This window comes from Falco cherrug, chromosome 4, assembly GCF_023634085.1.
Source record: "Falco cherrug isolate bFalChe1 chromosome 4, bFalChe1.pri, whole genome shotgun sequence".
Lineage (NCBI taxonomy): Eukaryota > Metazoa > Chordata > Aves > Falconiformes > Falconidae > Falco > Falco cherrug.
Window position 1 is genome coordinate 46375484 of NC_073700.1, and position 21957 is coordinate 46397440.

Genomic DNA, 21957 nt, shown 5'->3' on the forward strand with positions numbered 1-21957 from the left:
ATTACAGACTTCCCAAGTCGGTGAAAGGCTCTGAAACAGGCACAACGCCTCTCCGCTGATCAAGGAAGGCTGGGCTTCGACTTTGAAGAGCTGGGTGCTGCGAGCGTTCCGCAAGCGTTCCTCCACGCTGAGGATCACTCCTGAGTTATGCACCACCAGGTCAACCTTGAAATTTGCAGGTTTTGGGGGTGTTTTTCCCTGTTTGGCCCAGAGCTACTGGGGGACTGAATCAGCCACCCCCAGTGGAGCCTGTCTGTCTTTGCAAAACAAGCAGCAGCTGAGATAGCAAGAGGTCCGCTTCACATCGCTATAGCTTTCCGAGATCAGACAAACATAAGCAAAAACTTTACCTGAACTAACATCAGAGATCAGACAAACATAAGCAAAAACTTTCTTACCTGATCTAACAACTTGGGAGGCCATGACAACAACACTGAAAAACCACAAAACCAAAATGCTGGGGGACAAACGCAGCAGGGCAAGCAGCTCGCTCTGCTGCACTGTGGAAACCAGATCTTTCCTTGGGGGCGTTGTTAAATAGGAACGAGGCAGGTGCTCAGGATCCTTCTTGCACGCTCGTTAGCATCATTCTCCATCTGCAGGCCAGGTAACGGGTTTTGTGTGTGAGCTTGAAATTGCTGGGAGATTACCATTAGCTGTAGTGCCTTGAATGCTAAAACACACCTTGCTTTTCCTTCTCCGTAGGATTGTTCCTTTGAATGCAGTTACTTTTCTCATCACAAAGGTCACATGCTTCACTTGGTTTCATTTTAAGGACCAGAAGGGTTGGGACTGCTCTGGAAGTTGTCCTTCCGTTGCTGACACTCCCAACAGGTTTGCAGAGTCAGTAAGGTTAATGAGTAAGGCAGTATTAAAATAACTTTTTGGTTTGGTTGGTTTTGATTCATTTAACAGACATTTATTTTTTTTTTAAACACTTGAATGATCTTTTTAATGTTCATTACAACTACCTTCAGGTCTCCAGCCTGCAAAAGCTCAATAACTGAGGATTTTTTAAAATCGGGGAACCCACATGTGGTGTTTGAAAAAAAATGCCCTATGCAAACCCGATTTCTGTCCTATGCAAACCTAAATTAACCACTATATTTATGTTTTACTGTGTGCTTTGCTTTTTACAGCAGTAATTAACCACCAGACACAATCTGCTTGCACCAGTAGCGGACATTCTGAGGTTCTGCTAAAGTTGGGTCACGTTTCCTCTATCCTGAGTTTATCTGGAAGTGGGGAATAGAAGGCAGCTCTTTAGCTTTGTCTCCACCTTCACTATGTGGATTATTTTTTTATTTTTTTTTATAGCCCAATAGAAATCTTTGTACCAGGCAAAAAACAGACCAAACTGAACCAAAAAAACTCACAACCCCAAAACCAGAGTTTACCTGATTGTTTCTGTGCACTGGATTTAACAGAGACTGGACAGCTGCCAGTCAGGGACTGGCTGTCAAGGTCTGTCTGGGTGCTGGGCTGTCATGCCGGGAACGTGAAGGTGGTCTGTGTGGCCACTTGGTGGAATTGGGAGAGAAATGCAGTTCAGCTAAACACCTGGTGAGAAATAAAAGCCTTCATCCTAAAGTATGATTTTTTAGATGCAATAACCATCACCATGAGATAGTAAAAGCCTCCAGTTCAATTGGTTGGTGCTTTTTTCCCCCCTCCCATGGTGGTCAAAAATGTCCTTTTATTAGAATAATTGTCTCCTCAGGCGATAAAATACTATTCTTTCAGTGTCACTCTGTGTAGGTTGTTGATGCAATGGTCTGGATCATAAGCGTGACTTACAATCACAAGTGACCCCAGGTTCCCAGTTCCAGGGACTGCTGAAACAAAACGATTAACTGTAAACTGGCTTTTATTTATGGAAAATGGAATGCTTCATTAACAAACATTTTAAATGGGATATGAACAACACATTACAAAACAAATGAGTTCACATTGGATTGAGTGATATAATATGGCAGCAGCTTAAAAAAAAAAAAATTACACTTACAGTAGCCCATAAGTTACAATTAATGGTAACCCTGGGTAACAGATTCAATTCGGTTGCCACCTTGCATTAAAAATTAAAACACATTCAGTAGCGACGGTTGAAACGAGGATCATTAGGTCTGTTTGTTCTCTCCTGGCCAGCAAATCCTTCTCCTTGCATTCCTCCTCCATGCATCATCTGACTTTGGTTGCCCCCTTGCATGAAACCTCCACGCCTAGAAAGCGATCAAGACATTTTGATTTTCTCTTGTGACTCTGGGAGTCTGGCTGATATAATGGGTGTTCTGGGGTGATTTTTTTTCACTTTTCAAGAAGATGCACTACATAAAACCCATGGGAATGTTTTGTTATTCCTTGACATTTAAATAAGGAACCAGATAACTTATACTCCCATAAAATGCTTCTTTCACAAATTTGAAAAGAAGAGATACCCCTTAAGAGGGAAACAAAGTTAACGCTTTTTAAAGTTCTTACCCTGACATGCCTCCACGATGCATCACATGACCAGGTCTGCCTCTACCTCCACCTAAAAAGTTCAAATGCTTCCTTTACATTCACAGTAATAATTTTACTTCATCTCCAAGGATTATAATGCTTGTATTTTCTGCTTTACATAGCACAACTAATGAGCTGTTGTGCAGGAAGCATACCTTGCCATCTCTCATGATCCCGTCCTATCATTCCTCCATCCACGCTGCTCTGCCATGAACGATCTTGATGTCCTTCAAACTTTCGACCGTGATCTCCCCAGTCACGTCCATCCCTGCAAAAGGGTGAAATTCGTACCTTCTCACACGAGCCAGAGCACACGAAATAGATTAAAGTAAAACAACTACTCAAATGCTTTACCAAGGTACATACAAATCTTGTATTTATATTGCTATCTGTTAAGTCAAATCTCAGTAATAAGCCTTCTGTCCAATGCAACTAATATGACAAATAACAAGATTTTCTTAATCTGGTTGATGCTATACTGATGTACCAGGTTGCTCTGAAAATCCATCCTAGCTTGTTGTTTTGACCAGTCAATTTATTTTTGGTGTTTTTCTGTAGGCTGGCTTACTCATGGGCCTTATTAAAAAATAAAAACCACGACACAAAACCTCAAAACACACCCCACACAACCCCAATCTGTAAGCATTTTTTTGACTTGCTTTCCTTTCAAAGGGCTGGTGCTTCCAACAACTACAAACTGGGGAAGAACTGCTATCCTGAAAATGCCAAGCTTTGGAAGTAATGTTAGGTAAGTTTAATTGAAAACAGAAAGACTTTCAGTGTGAAAGGAAATAAAAATCATGCCAAGATGCATGTTTTGACGCACAAAGCAAGCTGAAAAAAGCTACTCATCTGTACTCTATCCAACGGAGAACAGACTCCCAGGTGAAAGTTGGCAAAAAAGAATCTTACTTCTAAAAACTGCATCCCACTTTCACAAAAGAAAATATTCCTTAGGTGCACAAGAAAAAAAATTTTCAGTTAAATACACTAACCGTGACTGCGGGGGCATCCCTCTACTTTCACTCATTCTTCTGTCAGATCCATAGCTACCCCAACTTTCCCGAGAGTCTCGTGAATGACGGTCTGGTCCTCCATGGCGCTCATCTGGATAATGCTAAAAGGCAAAGAATATTTACAGGACTGCCCAAAACGGACTCTTATTTAATTGTTAAAGTTGCTCAACTGTAACTACTCAATCTCAGAATCATTTAGGATGGAAGGGACGTCCTGAGATCATCTAGTCCAACCACCCTACTCAAGCAGGGTCAGCCAGGGCAGGCTGTCCAGAACAGTCTCCCATCAGGTTTTGAGTATCTTCACAGCTGGAGAGTTCACAACTTCCCCATGGAACGTGTTCCAGTGTTTGACTAGCTTCAGGGTTTTTTTAAACAAAACAAAACAGAAAAAAAAAAAAAAAAAGTGATTTGTTTTGTCTCCAGATGTGTTCCAGTGTGTCTGCTCATTGACTCTTGTGCTGTTGGTGGGCACTACTGAACAAGACCTGGCTTCATGTTCTCTGTACCCTCCCTCCCATGAGCTATTAACACATGTTGATAAAATAACCCCTGAGCTTTCTCTTCTCCAAGCTGAATGGTCCTAACTCTCTTGCCCTCTCCTCGTGCAAAAGATGTTCCAGGCCCTTAATCATCTTTATGGCTCTGGGCTGCACTTCTTCCAGTAAGCTCTTAGCTTGTACTGGGGAAATCCAGCACTGGACACAGTACACCAGACGGGTGCAGAGTAAAGAGCAAGGATCACCTCCCCTGACCTGGCACCAATGCTCTTCCTCATGCAGCCGAGGCCATTACTGACCTTTCCCAGGAGGGTGCAATGCTGACTCATGGTCAGCTTGTTGTCCAGCACGACTCCAAGATCCTTCTCTGCAGAAGTCCTTGTCACCTGGTTGGTCCCAGGCACATACTGCTGCACAGGGTTATTCCTCCCCAGGGGCAGGACTCTGCCTTTCCCATTCTTGAATAAATAATATTCCCTCTGCCCAATTCTCCAGCCTATCCGGGTCCCTCTCAGTCTCACAGCTTAACCGTCAGTAAAGGGCACTCGAGGATTCCTTGACTCCACAAAATTAGTCTCTCATTGCTTGAACGTGCCCTGAAGGTCTTTTCCCCGGCCTTCAAAAACGTACAAACATCTCTACTAGTTTTGCTGTTATTTCCATGCAACCTCAGAAGAGGGAATTTTAGGCGTACTTTGTAAATTTGCCTTTTCTACACCATCTTTTGGAATACTCTACCTTTTTGACACAATTCACTGGTTTTGTTTGATTTCTATCAGAATAACTGTATCTAACTTTTATGATAAACAAGCCTGAACTAAATTGCATGTTACTGAGGAAAAGACAACAATCTAGTCATTGATACATATTCTGGGATAAGGAATTTAACTCTTAACTACTGAAATTTAATCTGACACACAGTATAGAAAACCAGAGATTGTAAGAAGTTAAGATTCTCTAGCTTTATAAAGCAACTCACTTGTCCATCCCGATCTCCCATAATTGTCCTCGATCCATCTCTCCTACAAACAGACAATTAAAATCAGATTGTGGTAGTAAAACATACAGCAGTCTATAAAAATCCATCTCCATAACGATGTGGATGAAAAATCCTGCTTCCATGGAGTGCCAACATTATAAAGGGCACACAGCTGGAACATATGGAAACCATGACACATTCTAGATTCCTGGAAAACTCAAGTTAGTCCTAAGGTATAAACCAGAATATTCTTGTTAAGATGCTAGGAGCCTACAATATTATTTAGAATTTTTTCTGAATCCTACAAATGTGTGAAACAGCATTGCAAGCAGAACACTGAACAAGGCCTGGCAGAAGGCTGAACTCATGGCACAGTGCAGATCTCTTCACGGTTATGTAAGAAAAAGTCCACAGCCACTAAGCCACACTTAAAAAAACCAAAATGCAAAGCAAACACACCGCAGAGGCAGCAAAACGTGACATTAAATACAGGCCTGTTTTTTGATTTCAGGCAACACACTGGAGGTATGACACCAACCTGTCTATTGAATGGTCTTGGTAACGGCCACGATCCCTGTGATCAAAATCATGGAAGCGATCCTGGCGACTGAAATCTGAATGGTACCGATCATTCATTGCCATTCGTTTTGCCTCTGGCCAGTACGGATCATCTCTCCTGAAAGAACGAACATACTCATTTCAGTCAAGATAATGACTTTTGATATTGTTCCTTCCTTCCAAACCAGAAGAAAGGTAATTAAGTTCAGAAGGGAGCTGAAAAACCTTAGAGAGGATCGTTTGACTGGGGGTATTAAACATGATCATCTCAATGCAATCAACAGCTGCCGATTAAATGAAGCTGAGAACACACGGATAGATTTTTATAGCACAGGCTGGTGAGACAGAACCTGGCAGCAATGTTTTCCATTTGCATCATTGGTATTTGCTGTATTTACCTGCCATCTATGTCATATGGTCTTCTCATGGCAGACCGACGTTCTTGTTCATAGCGCAGCTGCTCATGCTGGCGTCGCAGCTCTTCTCTTTCTCGCTGAATGCGATCTTGTTCTCTTCTCCTTTCGTGCTCTATGTGCATTCGTTCTCTTTCCAGTCTTTCTCTTTCCATCCGTTCTCGTTCAAGACGCTGCCTTTCAATTTCTAGTCTCTCACGAGCAATCTCAAGTCTCTCCCTTTCTTCTCGTTCCCGGATAGTCTGCAGGTGCTGCTGCCTCTCCCGACGCTCACGTGTGCTATTTTAACAGAAACAGAAGGTTACACATCTAATACCTCAACAAATAAAGGAAGGTAAAAAGGAAAAAAAAAAAAAGAAAAAAAAGAAAAAAAGAGGAAGAAGTATTAAAAATTAAAGCCACAGTGACTGCAAATTTGTGGCATCTCCTTGAAATTATACCTGAGGATGGAGTGGCAGGGAGGGCACGGAGGGAAGACACTCAGCATACATATGAACTGCTTGGGAGACTGATCATATTACTCTCACAAAACCCACCTGTGGGGGCAAATAATCCTGTATGGTCAGGAGAATTTGAATCCAAATGCCCCAGGCTCATTCCTTCTACTCAAATAAAATATCCAACTCTGAAGCAGCCAGAATGGTATACTGCATAATGTAACTCCACTAAGGCTCAGAAATCTACCTGTGAGGGAGGAACTTTCTTCCTCTCCAGTAAGACTCGTGAAAACATTTCCCCCCTGTCCAATTCAACTTACTTTAGGCAAGTAATGAAGTTTTGTAATGTGTGGAAATTGTTTTAATGTGGAATTCAGGTCAGAGTTTTAGCAAGGAATCTGAAGCATGGCTACTACCACATTTATCCTGTATTAAACATCATGAAAACAGAAATAAACCCCTACCCAATACCTGAATTAGGTTCTTAAAAGATACAGTGTGGAAACTTTGCTGGGTTGCTGGAAAATCCCCTTCTCTACAGACACAATGTATTTACATACAGAAATAATCATCTTGTTTTATTTCAAACAATATGGTGACTTTGAATGCTATGACAAGACAAGATCTCATTCTGAGAAAGAAACTTTTCTCCTGATCTTTCCCTGTATATTTGTGTGTGGCAAGTTTAGAATCATCATTTCACCTCTACGGTAATACTTAGCTAAGGAAAGCAGCACACTTCAATCAATCTAAACCATAAAATCTACAAAATGGAACAAGAACAAAAACCAAACTGCAACATTTTCCCCCCCAAACACAATTTCAAGCTTAGTTCTAGAAGTCAGTAATTGGAGCTTTCCCCATTCAAAAGATATGTGACCCACAAATGTGTAACAAATTACAAGTACAAAGACAAATTAACCCCCCTTTTATTTCTATATTGATTTTAATAAAGTTATATTCATTCTAGAAAATTTATTATTATTTTTTTCCCAAAAAAAATTCACTGTTGCTCTTACCGGCGCTGCTCTGCCTCCCTCATTTTTCGCTGGGCTTTAATTTTGTCAAATGGCACAATGCCTTGTCTCTCTCTGCTCTCCGATTTGCGATCCTGGCTCTTAATGCTCTGTATTTAATATTGAAGTAGAGAAACTTAATGGAGCACATTTATAAAACAAGAACTATCACAAACAATACTCAAAGCAACATTTCCATTCATACACATTATGTCTCAAAGCTTGGTCCCTGAATTTTTCAAAAATACTCTTCTTTTTTAACATTACAGATACACCATGTATTAACACGGTAATACTTAGCGTCCTGCATTTGTTTGGCAGGATTTAATTGCTGAATATGGTATCATCATTAAAAAAGGCATTTTAATAATTTAGATCTACATCCACATTATAGAAACTCTAACTGGACCGACTGGTGGGCTACATATAGCTTGGCAGAATCCCCTATTTGTTTCTAAGGACAACTGACATGCCTCCCATGCAGAAACATTACTTACTCTGTCTTTTGACGTAGTTGATGTTTTCACACTAATAACAGGTTCTCCTTTGGATTTATCCATTACTACTGTTCTTTCTGTTCCTTTACTTCCTAAATAAATCACAGATTGAGGGGAAAGAGAGATGGAAAAAAACAATCAAACTACATAACCGACACCATTCATCACCATGCCACAACTTACGTTTCTAAAATGTGAATATGGGCATTTAACCCTCTCTTCAAAAAACCTTATTTTCACTAAACCTATTCCAGGTGCTTCTGTTAAGGATGACACAACATCACTCTCCCTCCCACCTCTTTATACTTTCTGGATTTCCAGCTAAGAACTGGAAATAATTCTAGAACGCTGTAATTAATTATTCATACTTCATATCTTTAACTGAAAAAAAGAATAGCCAAATTACCTGACTTTATAGTTTTAGGTTGATCTGATGAACCAGACTTCAGTTCATCTTTATCTTTTTTTTCCTTTTCATCTTTGTCTTCTGTCTTTTTAGGATCATCTTTTTGGTCAGATTTCTCATCTCTTTTAACACTGCCAGGTCTATATATAGATAATGACATAGATTAGACTAATACAGAGTAAGAGAAAAGAAAACTAAAGGAGACTGCTAGCAACACAGTAACGAAGTAGAATTCTGATGTGGTAAGACAGTCATAAATAGATTTCGTAAGATTTTCTTCTACAACTTCCTATGCCATAACATGGCAATCAGTCCATGCCGTGCAGTTGTCATAAAAACTTGGCCATGATTCAGATATCTGAACTTGAGGCGAAAGAAAAAATTCACCCCCCCATGTGCTCAACATCGACAAAGTTTCTTACACAACATGACAATTATGAAGTGCCAATGTGAACCACTCTTCTCGCTCAACTAGGTGAAATAAAGGCAAAAAACTTCTCAGCAAATAGCATTTAATAGGAGTTCTGGCTCAAGAAGATAATTAAAGCAAAGGACATACTGTCTTATTCATACTCCTAGTGTCTTTTCCAGGTACTTTTAGTAATGCTAGAGTGAAAAAGTATAGCGCTGAAGAGGAACATGTTCTAGAAACAGGATCTTGGACAACTGATCTTTAACTGTCCATGACCACCAGCACCTGAGAAAGCCCTATTCCAATGAGAGAAAAATTTAATGGAGAAACAGTGACATACTGATCAAAATTCTTAAAATGGCCTTTCCTATAGATTTATGACATGAAAGCACTGGAATCTTTACTAAACCTCAAAAATAGCTAAGTTAAAAGGTATGCTTGAAAATGCAGCTTTCCAGTGCCTGCCTTGGAGCTAATAACAGAAATGAGTTAAGTTACACACTGAATATCAATAGATCTTGTAGTAAAAGATGGAAAAATGCATGTCACTCTTTTTGAATATCTGTCACAGAAATTCTTACTGTTACTTTGTTTTTCCTGACAAATCAGCATAGAGTGAAGAGCAAAACACCTTTGGATAAGAGATTTTTTAGAACCGTACCTCTCGCTGACTGTTTCTTTCTTGGCTTCATTCTCTTTTTTGTCACTTGGCTTCTTCCCAGCTGGTTCATTTTTTGCCTGAAATTTATTTTGCACATCATCAGCTGAGAATGTGGTCTCGATCATTTGTACAATCTGATGGTAACGGGGTATCTTTGTGGATGACTACTCACTTTTTCTACAGAAATTATTTTTCCATGTAACTCTGTTTTGTGGAGGTGAGTAATACACTTTGTCGCTTCCTCGGCTGTAGACATTGTAACAAAGCCGTAACAGCGAGCACCAGGACTGCGAGCATTGGTGACCACTTTTGCACCTACCACCTGTCCAAAATAAAGTCCAAAATAAAGAGGTATTACACTCGGTGTAACAACTGCCTGCGACTTAACAGGAAGAAGTACAAGCTCCATTTCTGCTCTGTTTTATTCCTGTCCATCATCATTCAGGAAACTTCTGTTTTTAAGAGATTAACAAATACGGAAGGAACATTGCTTGGAGCTAATGATACTTCTATTGCCAAGCAATGCTGCAAAAGCTGAATCAATAGATGGGAGCCAAAGACTGAATTCTGTTCTGGAGAAAGCCCTTAAAATAAAATAAAGAAACAACAACAAAAAAAGAAAGGCTAACTTCACATCATTTTGCTTAATTATAAAGGAGTAAAAACCTAATAAAAATTTGTAAGCCAATTTCCACCCATGCTAATGCTCCACTAAGTCCCATCACCCCTCAAAAAATATTTTCATGTCACTGCCAAGAGGCAGACCCACAACATTATCTACAATCCTGTTTAAGAAGCAGGAAGTTTCCCCAAAAAGTGTAATTCGAAAAGACCACATAAACCACCCGTTTTCATAAATGGTGCTTACTTATGCTCTCACGTATTCAATACAGCTCCCTTTGTATTACAGAAATCAATGCTATTTCACAGAGTTGTCATATCATAAAGTACAGCTGAACAAAGAACATATATTTGAGCATCTGATTTATTGCAGATGTACATCTACTTCTAGGAAGCTTTACACCTGCTAATACTTCAAAGAAAATAACAGTAATTTTATTTAAACAACTAAACATTACTATGGCATCTAAATAGAAGCAAATACTAGGTTGGCTGTCACACAGTTTTTAATTACGTTTAAAATTTTGCGGTACATCTCTGTGATCTATATTCCAGGTTACTAGATGGATTCTGAACAAATAAATGGAAGGAAAGTACTGCATTTCTATTGTTACAAGGAATGTTAAAAAGATTTTACTAGTCTCATGACTCTCAAACAAACTCAGAGCTGTACTATGCTTAATCCATTTTTGTACCTATTTGTATAGTCACATTTAAATTCTGGAATATTTTCATTAGTTAAACATTCAATAGCAGATTGCTGGCACATACAGTTTTCTTTTACTACAATCTGCTGACAGTCATCTTTAAATAGGCTTCAAAAGTTTAACAAAAATCCTTACTGATGTCTCTGACATCAGTCTTCTATTAAACTAGCTCTTTCAATTTCCCAACTGACAGGGAGATTTAACTTGCCATTTTATCTATCGTTAAAAACAAGTGCAGGACACACCACTCACCTCCCACCCCCTGCAAACCAAACCAAACAAAAACCCACCCAAAACTACCCGAACAAGTGCTTTTTAAAGCAACTGCTAACTCTAGACAAAAATAAAACTTCAGGTACCATGGCAATTCTCAAGATATTCCCCAATAATTATGTTTCAACATACAATCTATGTTTTACTTAGTCCTAAAGAAATATTTAACAAACAACACTAAATTCACTGTTGACTGTGAATTCCCAGTGGGTGAAAATACTATACTACAGCCCAGGAGGCAGAAGTATATGTAAACAGTCACTGACTGTTTCAAATAAAGGACAGTCAATGGAATTTTATACCTGTTTGGAAGTGAGCAACAGAATAAAAAAAGCAGCTGTTCAGTGTTTGGCAATTTTCTCCTTGATATCCCACAATATTTTTGATAATTTGATTCCTTTCACTAGTATTTTCTGTGACAGGAGCTTAAGAAGTCTTATTAAGACAATTTCAAATTAAACCAAACCAAAATAAAATTTAAAACCCCTTACCTTCCCATATTTGCTAAACAGATTCTTCAAATCTGTAGCTCTGGTAGTGGAAGCCAGTCCACTCACCCAAAAGTTTCTACCAGAACCGCTAGCAGTGCGACCTAATAAGGAAAACAAACAAAACTAAAACATACCCAAAATCCTCATTATTTTAGCAACTACTTCTGCATTAAAAAAGGAGCAGTTCCACAAGTCTTTTATTTTCTTTTTAAATCACAGAGCAAGTGAAATGCAACGCATAACATTCTCCCCCATGATTCACATTCCGGAAGGCAAGTAGTATTACAAGTCCAAAAACTTTAAATTTCAAGCTTTGATACATGCAACTGAAGTATATTATGTCATTCTTCAAGACACTGGACTAGAGCATCTCTAAAGTAACTGGTTCCTTAGAATGTGCCTGGATAGATCCCAGTAACTCTGCACTTACAGGAAAAGACAAGACCTGCCGGCGTTGTGGGAATGGTGTTAGTACCCACGTACGCTCACGCCTTGCCCTCCTTACCCCCTTGACTCCAAAGGAATGATGATGGGATGCAGATTCCCTGTGCCTCTCAAGGAAAGACACGCACCATAAAGAAAGCAAGAAAACTTCTCTTTCTGCCTACAGACATTCCACAGTTGGGGTATGAAGCCTGTGACTTCAAGTTACAGGAGTCAAGAGAAGACCTAGCTTGCTTTAACTATGCAAGAACTACAGAACACCATCCAATCTGGCATCTAAACTAGAAAGGTAATTTTAGAAATGGCTATGTACTTGTAATGTCTGAAAACCCAATGTCTAGTGATTAAAAAGTGTTTGAACTGAACTCCAGGTTTTAGTGTCTGCATTTCAGCAGGAAGCACTTGGGGAAGGATACTGTTTCCAATCTCCTCTGAAATGCCTTTTCTGTCCTTTTATCAGACTTGGTAGTGTTCAGTTCCACAGCTTCAGTGAATGGAGTGAAGCAGGTTTCAGTCCAGCTACCTGATTGCAAATCATCTGCCTTTTTTTTTTTTTTTTTTTTTTTGTGATATACAGAATTTCTCAGAACTGCTGTCACTGAGGGCAGACGTTTCTTCCGGAACCTTTCTAAAATGCTTTTATTTGGGTGTCTTTCCATCTCTTACTTCCTGATAATTTTTGTCCTTGTCTCAACCGTGACCTTAGCACTGAGAACACTGTTGTTAATATTTATACAAGTTCCCTAGGAAAGTATGCAATCGTCTGTGTCAATCTCTTTAAAAAACAAAACAAAACCAAAAAAAAGAGAGGCCTTTTGTATAAAGGAGACTAATTCTACACCTGCCATCTTCCAGCCTCAAGAACTGCATGGACAGAGGTGTGCAAACACATGGGAGATACGTTCTCTTGTTGTTTCAAAAAGCTGAGCTGTACACTTTGATGCTTCTACTCCACACGCTTCCTGTAGTATTTTAAAACTGCCACCTGCAGTTATGCTGCCATCCTGGAGAAAGAGAAAAATGAGCACTTTCTTCTTACTGATGATTTTTTAGTACCTTAATGTCCTTTGTAAGCAAACTTCAACTAGTCTTAACATACCCAGGTTTTGCCTTCCCATAAGACTTAAAGAGGTGTTCCTGCAATGGCACTGCACTTCCAAGACAGACAGGAACTGTAAAATCTTCTCTAACTTAGAAACTAGAACGATGTGGATATTGGGAGCCAACCCTCACCACTGAAGACATCTTTCAGATATGTGTAAATCTACTGACAAGTCCACCAGACTTATGAGCTCATAAATTTCTTTTTCTACACTCTTATTAAATACAGGTCTCATAATGAACGCATGGAAAATAGAAAACTCGTCCTAAATAAAATCCTTTCATACTGGTGTGGAAATAGCAATATATGAGTCAGAACTGACTTGTACATAGTTCTGTACCTTTCTTCCAGCTCAACTGCTTTGCTCTGCATGCAGAGTTACACGATCAAGTAGCTACCTCTCCCCAGTGCTGTTTTCTAAGCCAGAAAATGATATAAACAAATGTTACGGAACACAGCACATCCTTTGGAGAAAGGTATGCAGGGGCAAGGTAGTTTGCAGACACCCAAGTCCCTGAAGGCTGTTTTAAATGCATACCTCAAGAAGAGTTTTCCCAGTTCACAAAAAAACACATGCTGAAGTCCTTGGCTAAATGACAGCATCCACAAAGCACTAAATATTCCGAAGTAAGAGAACACGAGATTACAGACTGTGAGCAAGAGGTAAATCCTAATGGAGCTGACTGTGAGGTCCAGTAGCTTGCACAAACAGGTATAACCTCAGATCTTGGAAAAAGTAGCTGACAACAAACTCAGTCTGTGTTGTAAAACCCAATTAACACCAAACAAATTCTTCCTGTTCAGTCAGTAGACAGATCTCATCATGAGTTACATGCCTATTATAGGAACTGCTGGAACTTGCATGCTTAAGAGTGCTGAACTACCTGCCTGCAGTATATATGTTAAAATTCAGTTTGAAAATCTGCACTGGTCAGACAGGAGAGAACAGAGAGGTGGGGTGAGCTGCAAAGACTCAGCAGCTTGATGTATAAAAAGGAAGAACTGGATGAGAAGAAGGAGCAGGCACTTGACACTGTTGAACAACAAATTTTCATCTTGCTTATGACACATTTGCACTGTAAATAGGATCTGCACGGACAAAGATTTAATAACATCAATCTAACTTGAAGACAACGTTATGCTGTAAGTTTTGGGTGGCATTTAAATACATGAATACTAGATTCCAAATTATTTCAGAACAGAAGACAGTATGAAGACCCATAAGCGTCTAGTAAAGCAAACACAATTGCGACAGGCTCTCGACTCCCTAACAGCTGTTGGTAAGCATCTTCAGCACAATGAAGGACATATTTGCCATGAATTAATGTCTACCTTTGAAGATCAAGATACAAACAAAAGGGTACGACACAGATAACCTATAGAAAAATGCATAAAAAGAAAATAGTTTTTGGCCTAGATTAAAAAAAAAATATCCAGAAAGAGGTGAATAATTTACGGTATTTGACAACCGCACACATTCCAACCCTTCTCTACTGAAATTCCCCATCCAATACAAAACCAGTTTCTCCAAGCAATCATTATTTTTTTTTTATAAGAAACATACCTTTCTCATCCTTTGAGATTATCTTTGTATCTCTGTCCTCCTCAACAGGGCTAAAGACAAAACACCACATTATTCAAGTCAGAAATAAAAGTGACTAACTATAAATTATGAAAAATGCTAAAATTAAATACCTACCAGAAAATATGTTGCAAATGAAAACATACCTTTGTATACTTGATTTAAGAAATCTGACAAGAAATAATGCAGTCAGATCCTTAAACAGACATATTAGGAAGACGTTTACAAATAAGAGCAATTTAAGGAAACAACCTTTGAAGGTTGAGGAAGGAAAGAAATCAAACCCTCTGTGTTTAAAAAAAAAAAAAAATACCTGCACATGGAGAAACAAAACAGACTCTTTAGGAACAGGCTACAATTTCATCAGTCTCGGTGGCCAATTGAAGGAAACAGCTTATGCGCATCACTTAACGACCAATGAAAAAAAGATAGCATCTGGTCTATAACGGAGAAAAAACAAACCTCTTTTTCTGATCACCGCCCTCACTGGTTGAGGACTCTTTAGTGGCAGGGGATTCCTCAGAATTAGCTTTCTCTTCTGTTTTCTTGGCATCTTCTTTGCTATCTTTGGCTTCGGGACCTGGGCCTTTTTCCGCTGTTTCCCCACTAGAGGCTTCCAGGCCTTGGGAGCGTTTGCTACTCTGATCGCTTAGGGTCTCTACTACTAAACATTCAGAGTCCGCGTTCTCTTCCTCTATTGTCTGTTCACTTGTCTCCCCTTTTGCTACAACTAAACGCTTTGCTTCCTTCCTTGCCATAGCTTGTGCCGATTTGCTGTCCAAATCTAAAGCATCTTCCTCCAACTGAGTGGCAGCAAGAGCGTCCTCTTCCTCTGCTAGCCTCTTGCCTGGCACCACGTTACTTGCTTCCTGTGCATGTGGCCGCTCCGCTTCGGAAGTTTCTTCGTTAAGGAGCTCAGATTTACAAGTTTCCCCCAAAATGTCGAGTATTTTCTCATTTTCTACGGATTTAACAGGAATAGAATGGCACAAGATTTAATCACCAGGGAAATACAGCAATCACAAATGTGGAACTGGCATGGCTGCCACACTAACACCAAGAGAACTTCTAAGCTACACAGAGATTGGAAAACCCTAGTGTACACAGTGTTAAAAGTACTACGCTAACTGCTCTCTGACAAACTACCACATCAGCCCTAAAGTGTTAACAGGGAAGAAAAATGCCCCCACAGATTTAACAAAAACCTTCTGGCTGATCCTTGATATTCTTCACGAAATCATTCAGCTCTGTTTCTTCTCTAGTTAGCTTCCAGAGTCCGAGATGCTTAACTGAACGTATCAAGGCACTGAGGGTTCAATTTTTAAATTTCTGTGAAATTCTTTTAGCAGACAGTCCAACATGAGAACTGGGCATCTTCTGATGGTGCATGAGTGTGTTTGCAGTCCAGAAAGTGAAAAGTATCTGTATGAAATTCCCATGAAGAAACTCTCTTCTTTCTTCTGTATCCAGTAACTAATCTTTACATTATAATGCCCTACAATATCTTTTTACTGCTTTTACTGCTCTCTACTTAGTAAGAGTTAAGGTATGTGCGATATCACAAGATCTGTTTACAAGTAGAATCTTTAGCTTTTAAACTGTGATTAACTTCTCTAAATCCATTTATGTAGCTTAACAGGTTTTTAAACCATTTCATTTCACTGAAAATATTTCAAAGATGACAAGCATCACTTCACAGATCTGGGGATATGATTGGGTTTCCAATCTCTATGACCCTGCATGATCTGGATTGTCCATCATAAAAATAATGCAAATTATGTTTGTTTGCTTCTTTTTTTAATAGTTAATGGTTTAAAAAGTATTAGTTGAAAAGACAGGAATATGTTTTTCTTTAACAGTACCTGGCTCCAAGTGCAGCTTCTCCATTTTCTGTTTGGGAAAATAAACACAGAATGAGGATTTTATAAAATGTATTTCATAACACAGAACAGCAGCCCCCCGCCCAATCCCAAGACTGAAAACCACACAGATTCACCTACTACGTTAAACACTTTTTTTCACCAGCCACTGGAACTCAGTATTTTATACTGGTAACTTTTCTAGCACATTAAAGCCAAATCAAAGTATCAGCCGCAACTGCATTCTCATACCTAACTTGGAATGTTAAAGAGACCAATAAAGTATCTTTGTGAACTGCATCAATGGCAGAGTATAAAAAACACCCAGCTACTACTTGATATAATCAGCAAGAGAAATTTGCCACAAAATTGGAAGTCTTGATAGCTGACTGAAAAGTAGGGAAAAACCACAGGACGTTCTCATTTGACAGACTGTATTCCAAGCAAGATCACGTCTGTCTTGGATTCTGTTACAATTTCACATTACTATCACATTTTCTTTTTTGTAGCATGAGCATAGAGTGAAAACTGATAATAACGATCTGAAATACAGCTACATTTTCAATTTACCTTCATTTCAATTAAATCTGAAGAAGAGGCATCTAAACTGTTTTCAATTTCATCATAATCTCCCTAAAAGAGTAAAAAAGGAATTATAGCATTTCTTACAAAAAGTAACATTAGCTTACGGAGAAGTACAACTGTATTCCATTTTCCCTAGCAATAATATGAGAAGTATTTTTTTATTTGACACATTTCAATTGATTGTGACCCAAGAATGAGGAGCAACATTAGAATATTCTTGATAATTAAATACCTTTCTCCAGTTACCTTTCATTTTAATTTCAACACAACATTGTCTATTTCAAAGCTACTCTTATTTAGAGAGGAAATGTATTTCACATTTCTGTGGTTACTGTACATAACACGTTTTTCCATTTCTTTACTACTTTAGTTTCTAACTGAAAAAAGAAATTAGAAAGGCAACTGACTTAGGTTTCTACCCTTCCAAAAACAAAACATGTCCCCAAAATCTTCCTTCCTCAAGAGCTGATGGTAAGACTCAACCAAAGATCACTGGTTACATGATTCACAACAGCACTAATTTACAGAGCACCACAAAATCGTGTTTCAGGTTAACTGGATGTTGTTGCAATGACCCTCTTTTCAGAAGGTAAATGATAAAAAAGTTCAGACAGACAACACAGGCCTAAAATAAACAAACAAACAAACAAAAAACCATAAGGAGGCATGGAAGGACAGTATGTTCCATTTTCGGAGTGAACAGCCTAAAATGAAAAAAAAAACCCACAAGGATCCAAGGAAGTGTAATATTTGGGCAGTGAATGTAACATATAGAATATATACTGTTCATTCAGCAGCAGGAGACTGTGCTGTCTGTAAAAGACATTGCAAGCTGCTCTCAAAACGAAGTAAAAAACCTGGCAATGTCAGAACAGGGCAATACAAAATACATTAAGATCTTCTTATTTTATTAATCTTTTGAGAAAACTGTACAAGAGAAATTCTTTAAACCAGAGCGTTATTTCTGCAGAAAAGATTTCCAAATTATCCGTGAGCTGAAAACTTATTTCTCTCTCTCTCCATATATATATAAATACCTAGACGGCTGGGTGTATGCATATATACACTTAAACACATTAAAGGTAAGAGGGAACACCAAAACTAATGAATTACTTTCAATTCCAAGTTTCTTCCACTGCAAGCAAAGATGTAACTGCAAGGCAAAGAAGGCAGTCTACTGTGAATATTTCAAGCCTCTGCTAGGTCCAAGAATATTCAACACTTAAGAGAGCAGGACATGAGAGCTGTTAATGTGAAATAGAACCCATATCACCTTCATGTCCCTATATTCTATTACACTGAAATAACTTGTGCATGTTCTGCTTACTAATACCTTCTGAAAATTCAGAGACCTTTACTCACTTACCTCGTTTTCTGTTAGCTGATCTGGAAGTTCTTTCATTTCTGCTTCAACATTATCTTTATTATCAGACAGAGAATCAAGAATATTATCAGGACTATAGTCTTCTCCACAGTCTACAGCACTGCCGTTATCTATTTCAGCTTCATCTAACACACTAATATCCATCATGTCAATATCTTGCAAGGTATCCAGACTTGCTTCGATATCCTCCTACAGAAAGACAAAGGGTAGACGTGCATTTATTGTGGGTTAAGTGATGCATATTCTCAGTAATTATCAGCAATCATGATTTCACTTACCTGCCCATCCCTAGAGTTTTCTTCTAGTCCGTTGTCTTCAACACCTTCTTCTTCTGGTTTTCTTCCTAACAACAGTATAACTTAAGTAAGATATAGCACTAAATTTCATAACGTGTAGTCTTTGCTGAATTATCTATTCAACATTGAGTCCGTTTCAACAAATAATCATGGAGACCCTGGATTCAGAAGTCCAGGTCTGTCTGGGTATAATGAAGGATGACTTCCCACTCCATACAAGCGAACAGTGTGAGCATGAACTAGTAGTAGCACAGCTACATTTTTCAGCAGCTACAGTCCTCTCATTCTACAACACTTCAATACCTAGAAAGACAACACTGTCCAGGAAGGTGTTCCAGTTAAAAGAAATACCCTATCACTGTTACAAAAAGCCTCCCTTCTACCATTTAAATAATTAAACTGATTTAGAATCAGTCTTCAGTTTGAAGATCTTGGACATGCTTAGGCACACCTGTCACCATCAAACTTGTATCACTACCCAAAAACAACTGCTCTTTCTGTTTCTACCCTATTATCTTAAAGGAAACAGCTTAAAAATGTAAGTTTCAGACAGTATCTTTAAAGAATTGGTTATGAGCAATTCAAATAAACCACACATACCATGTCCTGCACAGTATTTAAAGTTTTTGAAGCAAAATATACTTAAATCACTAACGAGCTATTTTGGAACAGTTTATTTTCAAAACAACGTGGTTATAGAATGAAATATGACAGTAACAAAAGTAATATGCATTTGTTATTTGTGCAACAATAGCTCTAATTATTCCCACTGTAATTTCTCACATGTAAAAACATATCCCAATGGTGATGGAGGTTCAAGGGCTTCTATGAAAAAAGGAAAACATATATAGTTATGGCAAGGAAATTACAACCCAGGGTGTTGTGGAGACACCTTAATATACCTTAGCAGAGCTTTCCACAGGAGCTTATGCTGCAGCTGCTTGCTTTGTACCTGACACAATTCTACTCACAGTCACAAGTACAGAAACACCTGCAACTTATGGTCTCATCAACAGATTTCAAGATTTGCTGCTAACAGAAGCATTGGTAGGCATCATATTATCATTTAAAACCTGTCATTGCTCACTAATGCAACAGAGTTTTACTGTTTTCCATAAGGGAGAAAGAGAAAGCATTTCCCCCCAAGTTAAACTAATGAAACAAAGAAATCAACATTGTATGTGCACTTCTAGCTACACTGAAACAGAGATACTGTAATTGTTCAGGTTCCATACCTTTGCTAGTTCTTTTTGGCATTCTCTTGTTGGTCAGTTCTGAAGCCACAGGGATTTCATCAGGATCTCCTCCTTCGTCCTCAATGGCCTATCGGAGACAGCAGTATGACACCTCTTGTATTGCTCATTCATGTGCATTTGTACTTGCTTTGGATGAGATATAAATTTCTTCACAGTAGCTTGTATGGAGTTATGTTTTGGATTTGTTCAGAGAAGTGTTGATAACACATGGATGTGCCAGTTACTGCTGACCAGTGCTTGCACAGCATCAAGGCCTTTTCTCCTTCTCACGCTGCCCTGCCAGCGAGCAGGCTAGGTGTGTACAACAAGCTGGGAGGGTACACAGCTGGGACAGCTGACCCCAACTGACCGAAGGGATATTCCATACCATATAATGTTGTGCTCACCAATAAAACCAGTGTGGGTGTTTAGTGAGACTGCCATTACTTGGGGAATGGCTCAGAATTGGTGAGCATTTTCTTTTATATCACTTGCTTTTCCTCTTTTTCCTCTGGGTTGGTTTTTTTTTTTCCTTCCATTTTTTAAAATTATTAAACTGTCTTTATCACAATCGATGAGTTTTCTCTCACTTTTACCCTTCAAATTCTCCTCCCCATCCTGCTGGGGAACGAGTGAGCAGCCATGTAGTGCATAGCCGCCTACTAGGGTTAAACCACGACAGTATTTTTAAGGATTTGTTAGATGGAAACATCAGTGTCTCACCCTAGCTCAGGTCATACAGCCAGGCAGCCGTATCAGCCCTTAGAAAGGCTGAACATTAAGGTGGTGTAACACAACCCACAGCCAAATCAAGCTATGGTTGAGGAGCAAAGTCGCCCTCATCTGTAAACAAGGCTCCCTGTTGGCAGATAAGCACTTCAATGGTATAAAGCGGAGTGACTGCTACAGGAACTCCAGCACATCTGACAGGATTTTTTTTCTCAAAGTGCAAGTTTATTAGAACCCATAAAAGGGCCAGGATCGACTATGCTGTTCTGGCCTTGTACAAGTCTGTGAAAATAAATTCCGGAGAGAGGGAGTCAGGTGGCGCATGTGAAGAGAAAGCAAGAGAAAGCGGGGGATAGGGAGCGCGGGTGCGCTGGGGGAATGGGAGAGGGGAGCGGGGAAGGCCGCGTGCGGCAGGGCCGAGGAGCGAGGGAAGGGCCGGGCCCCGCGGAGCGGAGCGGGCCGGAGGCAGGCCGAGGGGCGGGCGGGGCCCGCAGGCCGCAGCCGGTCCACGCTGGGTCTTCGGAGCGCTAGCAAGAAGCGGCGCAGCGGCGGGGCTGCCGGCGGCCCCCGCAAGGGCAACGGCTCGACAGCGGGCCCAGGAGAGGGGTACGGTGGCGTTACAGGTCACCCCGCGGCTGCTCGGGGCCGGCACCGCCGCCCGCCACCCCCGCTCCCCTCAGGGCCCCTCGGCGCGGCAGCCCGGGGCGCCGGGCCAGGCCCCGAGCGCGCATGCGCCGGGCGCCCCAGGCCGGGGACAAAGGACCCGGATGACACCTCCCCCTCCGCCGCCCCCTCTCCCGCCGGGTTCGCGCCTCACCTTCCTCAGCCGCTCCATCAGCACGCTCTTGTTGCCGCTGCTGTCGAGGTTACGGCGTTTGAGCTCGGCGCGCAGGTCGATGACTCGCAGCTCGCTCAGCCGCCGCGTTTCGGGTTCCGAGCCGAGAGCCGCGGCCCCACCAAGGGATGTGAAGTCCCCCAGCCCGGCCGCTGACTGACTCTCCGCCATCAAGGCTCCTTCGGTATTCCGCCTCGAGCCCGAACGCACGGAAGAATATGGCACAATCAAGCAGCTAACCTTGCGATCACGGCACAAAATGGTGGGGAGGCCAGGACGCGCCGAGGGGAGGGGGAGGGAGCCCGCTCCGCGCAGGCTCGGAGCGAAGGGCGCCGGCCGGCCGGGGGCGGGGGGGGGGCGTGGCCTGGCGGAACGCGACGGCGGCGGCTTGTGCGCAGGCGCAGGCGGCGGCGACTCGGC

General features: G+C 40.5%; 2 protein-coding genes across 3 annotated transcripts in view; one reads left to right on the forward strand and one right to left on the reverse strand.

The window, feature by feature from the left end:
• The window catches only part of MICOS13 (mitochondrial contact site and cristae organizing system subunit 13), a 23052-nt gene extending 10774 nt beyond the window's left edge, over nucleotides 1-12278 (forward strand). Inside the window, exons 4-5 of one of the 2 annotated variants that reach the window (XM_055708810.1) lie at nucleotides 3172-3247; nucleotides 11706-12278. In XM_055708810.1, coding sequence (XP_055564785.1) covers nucleotides 3172-3247; nucleotides 11706-11766 — 137 coding nt within the window. In that variant the 3' untranslated portion in view covers nucleotides 11767-12278. Of the gene's footprint in view, nucleotides 1-2621; nucleotides 2751-3171; nucleotides 3248-11705 lie in introns of those variants that run through there. The other variant, XM_055708812.1, reaches the window with a different exon arrangement.
• Nucleotides 1850-21863, reverse strand: LOC102053027 (scaffold attachment factor B1). The gene is made up of 21 exons (XM_055708809.1): nucleotides 21520-21863; nucleotides 19974-20061; nucleotides 18721-18785; nucleotides 18425-18631; nucleotides 17044-17106; nucleotides 16477-16504; nucleotides 15077-15575; nucleotides 14597-14646; nucleotides 11487-11587; nucleotides 9567-9716; nucleotides 9395-9471; nucleotides 8322-8461; nucleotides 7916-8007; nucleotides 7422-7528; nucleotides 5951-6244; nucleotides 5533-5670; nucleotides 4995-5037; nucleotides 3495-3616; nucleotides 2655-2767; nucleotides 2479-2530; nucleotides 1850-2219 (listed from the first exon to the last, which is right to left on the reverse strand). The coding sequence occupies exons 1-21, from the start codon at nucleotides 21706-21708 to the stop codon at nucleotides 2090-2092; spliced, it is 2748 nt and encodes a 915-aa protein (XP_055564784.1). The 5' UTR covers nucleotides 21709-21863; the 3' UTR covers nucleotides 1850-2089.
• Between the last annotated feature and the right edge of the window lie 94 nt (nucleotides 21864-21957).